General features: G+C 35.1%; 1 protein-coding gene across 2 annotated transcripts; it reads left to right on the top strand.

The window, feature by feature from the left end:
* Positions 1 to 2,552: 2,552 nt before the first annotated feature.
* LOC109789011 (BEL1-like homeodomain protein 2) lies at positions 2,553 to 10,568 on the top strand. 2 transcript variants are annotated; one of them, XM_020347870.3, is made up of 5 exons: positions 2,553 to 2,999; positions 3,232 to 4,633; positions 5,672 to 6,057; positions 7,441 to 7,501; positions 9,807 to 10,568. In XM_020347870.3, exons 2-5 carry the CDS (start codon positions 3,341 to 3,343, stop codon positions 10,404 to 10,406), a joined length of 2,340 nt encoding a protein of 779 aa, XP_020203459.2. In that variant the 5' UTR covers positions 2,553 to 2,999; positions 3,232 to 3,340; the 3' UTR covers positions 10,407 to 10,568. The 2 variants fall into 2 exon arrangements, with proteins under 2 accessions (XP_020203459.2, XP_020203460.2); XM_020347871.3 differs by having other exon boundaries at positions 2,553 to 3,105.
* Positions 10,569 to 10,937: the final 369 nt, after the last annotated feature.

The following is a 10,937-nucleotide window of genomic DNA, read 5'->3' as shown; positions in this document are numbered from 1 at the left end:
GCCATAATTGTATAGAAAAAAATAACAATAATTTGAGCCAAATTAAAATTCTCGTTCTTAAGAGTATTTAAACTTTTTTAAACATTCTTTCTTTCACTAATGTCGATGTTGGAGGAAATATGCTCCACTATCCAAAGGAAGAGCAATATCAAAACTCTGACATCCATATTCGTTCATCCAAACCTATATAGATCACAGACAAGTGAAGAAAAGATGGTAAGAAGATTCAATATGCTTATTACAAAACACACCGATCAGCATATCGTGTTAGCATAATACATTTCTTTTCATCAGGTTAGCCAAAAATAGATTAATTATTAGGTTGAAATTCATTAGGTTAGCCATAATACGTTTATTTATGGAGTTGAAAAAAATATGAAAGAAACTGTGTATACATTACCTTGTGTTTGCTGAAGTCAAACTTTAACATTTTAGGCACTTCAATACATGCTTGAAATATATATATATATATATATATATATATATATATATATATATATATATATATATATATAGAGAGAGAGAGAGAGAGAGAAGAGGGATCCATCTACTTTAAAAATAAGTCTATTAAAAATTATTTCATTCAACAACTCATGTTTTATAATAATTAAATAATTAAATTAATAATTATTAATGCATATATTTAATTTAAGTAAATTTAATTTTTGAGTAAATAGATCTCTCATTATATATGTGTATGATATTTATCAGGAATGAGAATATATTAGGTCTTAAATAGGAACTTATGATTTAACCTATTTAAAATATGATATCCTATTTAATTAAAAGGTTAAGTTTAAGATTTTAAAAATACTTATTTATTTAAAAAAGATAGGCTTAAACTTATATATATAAAAAAAAAAGTCTATCTAATAGATCAATATAATATACTAAAAAATAATATACATATTACATTATTAACAATAAATTAAATAAATAAATTTGTAAAACAAAAGAATCAAATTATTAATATATTTATCATTTTTACTAATATAATTAAACATTTTACATTCCTTGTAAATTTAGGAGTCCCATTTTCACATGCTTTTTTTTTTCTTTTTAAAAAAATATTTTCTTTCATTACTTGTGTGATATATTAATGTACATAAGTGTGCATGAGTTATCTTTTTAATATTAAATTTTATTTTGAATTTTAAATTTAATAATAATAAGTAAGAATTAAATCTACCTCTTTTTATAATCTTTGTTGACAGCCACTTATATGATATATATTACTCGACTCTCGAGCATAATTATTTTCAGTTAAAGATAACTGTACCTAAAAAAAATTGAGACAGAGAAATAAAAAGTCACAAACCGGTGTTACACTTTTATTACGGGCAAATCTTTTTATGTATAGAGCCAAAACATAAACATGCACAATTGTAAGTACTATATATGACTATATATGAACAAATAAAATTAAATGTGTGCCTTCATCCAATCAATACTAACTGGCCTATCATTCATTTAATTTCCATAGTGAGGAATGATTAGAAGTTGAATTTAACACTTAACACCATTCTAAGATTATAAATAAATGCAAGTAAGAGAAGGCGAAACATAAAAAAACATCTGTAAAAATTAAGGGTTCATGAAAAGGGAAAATGAACATGGCTCTGAGTGACAGCGCCAAACCTTAAAGCGGTTATGGGTGCTTTTCAGAAACTATGTCTCCCACACAATTAAACCTAACTTGTCTGTTTTGCCCATCCAATGGCACGTGCCATCCGTCTACTTTCTTTAGCCTTCCCTATTTATCAAAATCTCTCTCTCCCCCTCATCTACTTCTCTTTCTCCATCTTACATGACTTTGGGCTATTAATTAATGAATTAGTAGCAAGTGAAATTATAACAATGCCCTTTCGTGTTATGTGCCACTTGAGCCCCATCTGCAATCATTATCTGGGGCATTATGGCCATTCCATTGCATCAAAAAGATGGGGTAGTTTGGATCATTGAGATGACTTTGTACTCACCTTATCTTTATTTTATTCCGTAGTTTGCGTTCGTTTCCAAAGGACGTATTCAAATGACAATAAAATCCAACACTTGCTCATGGCATTATAGACATTTCACCTCTCCCAAAATCCAATCCAAACACTTGTAAAACTTTCAGTAAATATTTTCATTAAGACAAAGTTCAATGTTATCTTAATATTCTCTATCTTCATCGACCTCTATATACTCTCCTAGCTGGTAGTATTTTTCCTCTGCTTAAAGGAAAACATTATCAATATCAGACTATAAAAAGTCTTTTTTTTTGTAATTTAAAATATATTTTTGAGACGTGTGCATATAAAAAATTAAATATGTAAATTAAAATGGATATAATTATATCTCATATAAGATACCATTAAATATCAAAACTTGGCAGTTTAGTAAATTCAGTTGGTTATGATTTGTAATTCCAACAACTGTGTTTCTTTTTTCTTGTATAATAAGGTCACAGTCGTCATTTCACAGCATGAGTATTTTCTTTTGTTTACAATTTATTATATCAGATATGTTAATTTTCTGTGATACGGAATAAATGAAAATATAAAAAGACATATTGGTGGGGAAAAATACTAAAGGAAGAGGTGAAAGTTCGAAGAAGAGGAAGAACAGCGACCGCTTCTCTTTCATCTCTCTCACACACTGCGTTTATTTGAGACAGATATGTGAGTCCCCCACGAAGCCTCCATTTTTCAATTTTATAAATTGTGAGCAAGTTCCATCTTTCCTTTTCCACAAGGTGATTGCAAAAACACTCACTGCAAAGAGCAACAAAGATAAAGTAAAGGAGCGAAAGAGAAAGAAAGAGAAAGAAAGAGAAGACAGACGACAGAGCGACAACACAGAGAGAGAAAGAGAGAGAGAGTGCGTGTAGGTGTATGTATATGTATGAGAGTGTGCCATATATAGAGAGAGAAGGAATTGAAGAAGCTTTCAATACCACAGAAGGGAAAACGATGTCTGAGAGCTTCACATCCTTTCATACCCTTCAGCTCTAAGAGGTACAATATGTATGTGTGTATGTGTATATATATATATATAATTATATATGTACATGAGATGATGAACAAAGGTGAAAGTGATGAAAGAAGGAAAATTACCATTTAGGTGAGAAGAATATGAGAGGGGCCTATATAAGTTCATTCTTCATCTCTTTCTCTTTCCATTTTATGTCCATGATTTTTGTTCCTATATAATTGACTTCATTTACATGATGTGGTTGTTTGTTCTCAGATTAACTTATTCTGGTGCGATCCATAATCGATTAAATTAGTCACCAGAAGAGAGAGAGGAATAAGAGGATGGTGAATATTATGATGATGATGATGAGCAAGATTTTAACATGGGAATAGCAACACCTTCCTCATCACTTCCTTCCATTCTCTCACACTCAAAGACACACCACCAACAACAACACCATTCGAATTCTATGTCCCAAGATTACCACCATCAAGGAATCTTCAGCTTCCCGAATGGGTTCGAGAGATCGGCTACCACGATGACTCACCAAGACCCTCAACAACAGCAGATTCGGAGGGACAAAGTGAGGGTGCAAGGCTTCGAGCCGCAACCGCCGTTGGTTCCCATCGAAGAAGACGAATCGGGAAGCCTCCCGGTGTACGAAACCGCGGGGATGTTATCGGAGATGTTCAACTTCCCTCCTGGCGCTGCGGAATTGTTGGAACAGCAGCAACAACAACAACAAACAATGACGACGACGTTTCGTTCCACCGCTAGGACTGTGGCCAGTGGTGGCAGTGAGTGGTACGGAAACAGACAAGGGATATTAGCGGGGTTGGGACCGTTGGGAGATTCGAAGAATCATCATCATCATGGCAGTGTGAATAGCCGTGACAGTAGCAGCAGCAGCATAGCTCATCATCACAACCACCATCATCACCATCAGATGTCGAGCATTAATGCAGACTCTGCAGCTGCCATGCAGCTTTTTCTCATGAACCCGCAAACCACTAGATCCCCTTCTCCCCCTCCCCCTCCTCCTCCTTCCTCATCTTCCACGCTCCACATGTTGCTTCCCACTTTCCCTCCTGCCTCAGGAGGCTCTTTTGGCCAATTCACATGGCTCCCCGACACGGTTCAAGAAGGAGGACCAAGTACTGTCGTGGAAGGCCCGGGCCAGACCCACGGGCATGGTCAGGGCCTTTCCTTGTCGCTGTCCTCTTCCTTGGAAGCCGCCAAGGCGGAGGAACTAAGGATGGGGGACAGTGGATTTTTGTACTACAATCAAGCAAGTGGAGGACCCTCTTCTTACAAGAGTCTTGGGGGTCATCACCACCAGGCATTGTTGGCGCAGAACCACCAGGGACATGTCGGGTTTGGGGGGGCGGCGGCGGCCACATCATCTTTGGGTGTGGTGAATGCGTTGAGGAATTCAAAGTATGTCAAGGCTGCTCAAGAGTTGCTTGAAGAGTTTTGCAGTGTTGGGAGGGGGCAGTTCAAGAAGAGCAAGTTCAACAGGCAACTATCAAACCCTAGTTCCAATCTTGGAGGCAGTGGCGGTGGTGGCGGTGGCGGTGCTTCTTCGTCTTCATCAAAGGATGTTCCTCCTTTGTCAGCCGCTGATAGAATTGAGCATCAAAGGAGGAAGGTCAAACTTCTAACTATGCTTGACGAGGCATGTAATCTTTCTCTCTCTCTCTATTCTCTTCTTACCCTCTCTCATTCTACAAGAGTCAAGGTCTCCTCCCAATATATTTTTTTTCTTTTAATTATTATTTTTATATAGTCTATTAATAAAATTCAGTCCTCCAGCGAGTATCTAAACTTCAACAAAATGAAAAGCCGGCTGCTATAGTAGGGTTCCACTCCTTAGGATCATTTGGTGAGAATTTGATGGTTATTTTAATCGTGACTCAATTTTTTAATCTCCCAATCCCATTGGTGGGAAGATCTTTAGAGTCTTTTCAGTTATATTTTTTAGCACTGAAAAAATATATAGTTTGGTGAAAGTGCGAAACCGGGACACTACCATTATAGGAGAATACGTCCATCAAGAAGCGACGTTTCTTCTGATTATTAAGACTCACCAAACAGATGGAAGGCAATCACCAATCATATATATTATTGCATAGCAAGTTGTTATAAATTCCAGTGCCCCCTCAGATCCATACCCATCATAGTAATATTGCAGTGAAAGCCATTATTCATATCTCCGGGGAGGGATATAGAGAGAACAGTCTTTTCTCTTTCTTAATTTTCTTAGTTTAATTTTTCCATAACTGTTTTTCTACATGGAAAGAAACACAAGTTCATTCTTCATTAGCATTCACCGTACTGTGCATAGCAACAACTCCCTAGCCTTTTCTTTAATTAAGAAAAAAAGATGTCATATGTATCATATTCTACACACACGTGTGTTATTGTTTCACTATTTGCATGAGTGAATTAACTCCCATGTATCGTATTCTTAATTAAACCACTCAAGTACCCATTTCTTTGCCTAATTAATGTCGGTTAGTTCACCCAGCTTTTCACAAACCGCTCAATGAATACGAGTAATGAGAGCATGCATGCACTGTCACAGGTGGTTCTTTTTCTTTCAAAATTGCACGGTATTAGTAATTAGTAATTAATAGCCAACCATTACATGATTCATTGAAATGTTTCAACTTTGTTGTGCTGTGAATAACAAAAGGCTCTTGGGGTTTGGCAGGTGGATCGGAGATACAGCCACTACTGCGAGCAAATGCACATGGTGGTGAACTCATTCGACATGGTGATGGGTTTTGGCGCTGCGGTGCCATACACTGCGCTAGCGCAGAAAGCAATGTCTCGTCACTTTAGGTGTCTGAAGGATGCGATAACAGCACAGCTGAAGCATAGTTGTGAGGTGTTGGGAGAGAAAGATGGGGCAGGGAACTCAGGCTTGACAAAAGGAGAGACCCCAAGGCTCAAGTTGCTCGAACAAAGTTTGAGACAACAAAGAGCGTTTCATCAAATGGGGATGATGGAACAGGAAGCTTGGAGACCCCAGAGAGGGTTGCCAGAACGATCTGTCAACATTTTAAGAGCGTGGCTTTTCGAGCATTTCCTTCATCCGTACGTTCTTTCACTTTCTCTCTCTCTCATTATTAGATGCATATATAAAACAAGTCATTCTTAGAATTGACATATGAGTATATATCTTCTTGCTTTTTATTTTTGGTTGGTTATATCTTTTTAACTTGAGGTGTAAATTTAGGAAGAGGAAAATGTGGTTGAAATGTCTGTTGGAAAATAAGTGAATCCTCGTGGTGTTAATATGTATATTTAGGGTTAAGATAACTACTACACGAGTAGGATAGTTCAGCATTGTGAGGAGGGTTCTATTTTGAATGTGTAAACTTATTTTAATAATCTATAGATCAAAAGAGTTACATATAGTTTCTTCTAATTGTGACTTGGGAAATAGTATCTCTAAATGGAAAGAAATTATATAGGTAGGATGTGGTCTAATTTAGCATAGATAATTAGGGGAGAAAAGTGGTACGTTAGAATTACGAGAGGAGAAAAGGGAGTTAATGATTGCGAGACTGTGAAGGAGAGGGACAGTGAGACATAATGACATTTAATTTTAAATTCTGAAAAAGCATTACACACAATACGATATATAGATACTGGGATCCATAACCGGAAAAAAGTAGCAGTGCTTCCGTTAATTAACAAAGAGGGAAAAAAGAGTCGCAGAGGGAAAGACCGAAAGAGGGAATCTAAAAGCCATTATGCATAGGATCGTTTGGAACAGTCATTAATACTGCAGACTCCTTGGGATGCATGTAAGCTGGACAGCAAAAAGCTGTAAAAAGATAGATGTGCATGTATGTAGGCATCTATTTTTTTTACTGCAATTTCTTGTTACCCTCTTTCTCTCTCACTGTCATCAACATAGTGTATAAAGTTTATGTCCATTTTATCTTAATAGATACATTAATTTCAACATTGTAACCACTTCATTAATTCTTCTTGTTTTTCTTTCTTTCTTGTCACAATATCACATAATAATGGAAATAAGTAGTGTGCATCATCAGGTCTTCAAACTATATGACTATTATTGTAATTTTTATAGATTAAAAAATTTATACTTTTTTTTATGTGGGGGTGTCATGCATCATTTTCCAAATACATGCTAGATGAGTCCTAACTACCAAAAGAAGGTTTTGAACATAAGTATATGGTGTTAGAATTTGACATGGGATTATCCCTAGAAGAGTGAAGGCGAAGGCAGTTATGTGGGATAAAGAAAGTAGAGAGAGTAGTGGTCAGTGTGTACAGCGATCTACTTTACTTCTGCAATGGCAGCTAGGACGTAGATCTTTCTTTGTTTCTCTTAGATTCTCACGCCCACGAAGGGACAGAAAGAAAGGTTTCATACTCAGAAAGCTGGGTGTCTCTTTATACGGTTAAGGCGAGGACTCTGATGTCATTTTCTGGTCTCTTTCTCAGGTACCCAAGCGATGCAGATAAGCATCTGTTGGCACGACAGACTGGGCTATCGAGAAATCAGGTTCGTCCCCTCCACTCTTAGCTTTCCACAATAGAAAGAGAAAGAGACAATTTTTGTGTTGTAGCACAGTAATAATAATTAATTACATGCACGGACCACATACATGGTATAAGAAAAAAAAGAAAAATTGAAGAGAAGGGACCAGCAGTAAGTTCAGATGCAACTTGCATGGTTTTGGGGTTTGTTTCTTTGGTTCTCTTCTCTCTTTCTCTTTCCTTTACAGAAAGACAACCACCAACCTGGGTTTAATCGTTTCCTTCCTCTAAAAAAAATAATTTACTGTTTTAATATTCTTCGGATTCTTTTCCTTCTTGACATAAATTATGAAATGAAGATGTTCCTTTGTGACATAAATTCTTAAATTGAAAGAGCAGGCATAAGTACATAAGCAATGAGACATGGAAGTTTTGCTGTTTTGCTGTTTTTCTCAATTTTAAAAAAATAAATGAAATTATGGTGTTTTGGAATCTCGCTCTCTCCCTGCCACTAATTTTCTCTCTCATATCAATTGGCTTCACTTCTCCCAACTACACAAGGGGGACCATAAATAGGGGAAATAAATAATCTTTTGGAGATATCATAATTTGGTCGTGGTAAATTCCATACATGTTTAATTATACTTTCCATACTCAGCTAGTTGTTGATGCCATCTTATGTATTCATGCAACTTTGTCTGGCAATTCACTATGTGGATTTACTTTTCTTTACTTGCATGATCAGCTAGTTTAGAACATCACACTCTCATAAGATAAGGCCTATTCTTGATTTTGGCACGTTCTATCTGAATCATTAATGTCTTGTACACAAAACTGTCAGAGACATAAGACATAACAAAACTATGTCCCCAGGCCCTCCACAATGATATATACAAATATAGTATCCATAATTTTCATTAAACAGTACTCTCTGCTGTATATTTTCTTAATGGATTTTGTACATCTGAGATTCTGCATTAACAGTGTACCTTATATTTTCCCTGAACAACCAAAATCCAAAAGCTACTGCTACATTTTAGTGTACATCTAATTAGCGATGAAAGGGAAATCGCATACCTATTACATTCATGCCCACACCCTATATGAGTCAGTGAAATGAGGAAGGAATACAAAGTCTAGAGTCTATAGATACATTTGGTCATACTTAGCACTGTCCCTAGCTTCTAAGAAGAAACTGCTGATAAATAGGTTTGTCTGTTAGAGTCTATAGCATATATAATTGCATTATCATTCATATATGTCATTTCGCTTTCCTGTATGTCACACCACTGAGAAGATATTTCATGGCCTAATCACAGTCTATCATAGAGGGACAAACGGCAATGAGTTAGAAAGCAATCTTTTCCGTTTCCTATTTTACTTACCTATATAAAAGATGATATTGCTGAATGATTAATATACATGAAATCTGCTAACTTCTCCTAACTTTTTTTTTTTTTTTTTAAAAGAGCAAGTTAATAAAATATAGTTACAATTTTTTTTAAAGTGTACTGGAGTATTGCTAAATTATTACTTCTAACAAAATAAATAGTTGTAAATTAACAAGTATTTATGGAGATTGTTAATGTATATCCAAAATTTTTTTTAAAAATATAGTATATTAGCAAATTTTAGCAACAAAATATTTTAAAATAATTTATGTATAATTTGCTAATTTACTCTTAAAAAAATAAGTAGATATAAGTTAGAAAATCACACACACACACATATATATATATATATATATATATATATATATATATAAACACATTAAAAAATATATAAATATGCATGTACACGTGGAAACCTAAGTGTGACATGTACATGCATATTCATATTTTTAATATATATATATATATATATATATATATATATATATATATCAATGTACACTAAATTTTCTCATTTTTATTATATTATTTTATTATTTATACACTAAAATTTCTACATTATATCGATAGGCAATAAACCAGTTACCCAAATAATAATCTGTTATCATTTCGTCATTTATTAAATACAAATAGCTATTTAGTAATTTAATTTGTTACCTGTCAGTGTAAATATTTCGTAAAAAACTTTTGTATAAACATCATTTTCATCTATCACAAGGTGACAATTTAGAAAAGGCATGTGATGTGAGTATAGACATAAGCATATAACATTTGGTTACATTGGTAAAATTGTGTAGCACATGCAGTAACTAACATACCATGTCACTCACTGTAAATTAGAGTAATAGCCCTTAGCATGTGTGTAATGAATAATGATGTATTATTATAGTACATACATACTATGAGACGATGGGTGGATTAAACGAGTTAGAGTTACAGGTATCAAACTGGTTCATTAATGCGAGGGTTCGATTGTGGAAACCGATGGTGGAAGACATGTACCAACAAGAGCTAAAAGAAGCCGAAGGAACAGAAGAAGAGAGAGAAAGGAACCAAAGCAGCAGCAACAACAGTAGCCACCAAGGGGCACAAACCCCAACGATCTCAACCACCGCATCGACCGCGACAGCACCACCACCTCCGACAACAACATCCACACCACCTACAGGCAAAAGATCCGATTCTGAAAGGGACCCTTCACTTGCACCAATAAATAATAATAATAATAATAATAATAATAACAATAACACCAATAGGTCTGGCTTCTCGGAAACTCAACCCAACTCTTCCAGCACCGCCACCGCCTCTGAGGTGGTGCCACCGTCAGAGCTGCGGCCCATGGTTGCCGGTGAACCTTGCCGGCATGATAGCTTGGTCACGACGGAGTTTGGGACCGGTTCTGGTGCTTCTGACATTGGTTCCACTCTGATTAGGTTTGGGACCACCACAGGCGATGTGTCACTCACGCTAGGGCTACGTCACGCCGGGAACATGCCGGAGAAAACTCCGTTCTCTGTTAGGGGCTTTGGATCGATTTAAACTTAATTCCCTTATATTACTTTTTCACATGACATGATGATAAAGATAATAATATTCATACGTATAGGAGGTTGCTTTGTTACTATTATTATGATTATTATTATTATAATATGATTATTATGATATGGTATATCAACAGAAACCATTTTTCCACCTCTGTAATTTCTCTCTCGTGTTGGTTCTTTCTCTTTAATTTGCATTTTGTGAAGGAAATGTGAGGAGGGAAAACAAAACGTAGGCATGAATGTGATTAATTACCAGCTGGCTAGGTAGGCTGTGTGATAATCAAGTGTAACTGTATAGTAAGTTGTTTTCTACGCTTTTTTTTTTAATCACATGTAAGGTTTTGTATCTTGATATTTGATATAATTCGATCTAATTAATAGAATAATATATGCTCATGCTTATTCTCATTCTCATATATGCGCATTAAATATGATATATTATTTATTATAGATTTAATTTAACATTTTTAAAAGTCTAGTATAACATATTAACATATTGAAAAATATATTCTATATTAATGATGTT

Source organism: Cajanus cajan, chromosome 2 (assembly GCF_000230855.2).
Source record: "Cajanus cajan strain Asha chromosome 2, NIPB_CcT2T_4, whole genome shotgun sequence".
In the NCBI taxonomy this organism is placed as follows: domain Eukaryota; kingdom Viridiplantae; phylum Streptophyta; class Magnoliopsida; order Fabales; family Fabaceae; genus Cajanus; species Cajanus cajan.
The sequence above is the reverse complement of the archived record's forward strand: the minus strand, read 5'-3'. Positions and strand labels throughout refer to the sequence as shown.

Excerpts from the sequence above, each read along its gene's own strand:
- LOC109789011 (XM_020347870.3), top strand. The coding sequence starts at position 3,341 with ATGGGAATAGCAACACCTTCCTCATCACTTCCTTCCATTCTCTCACAC. Across the intron at positions 4,634-5,671 it reads TTCTAACTATGCTTGACGAG|GTGGATCGGAGATACAGCCA; the intron begins GCATGTAATCTT and ends GGGGTTTGGCAG. Across the intron at positions 7,502-9,806 it reads CTGGGCTATCGAGAAATCAG|GTATCAAACTGGTTCATTAA; the intron begins GTTCGTCCCCTC and ends TTAGAGTTACAG.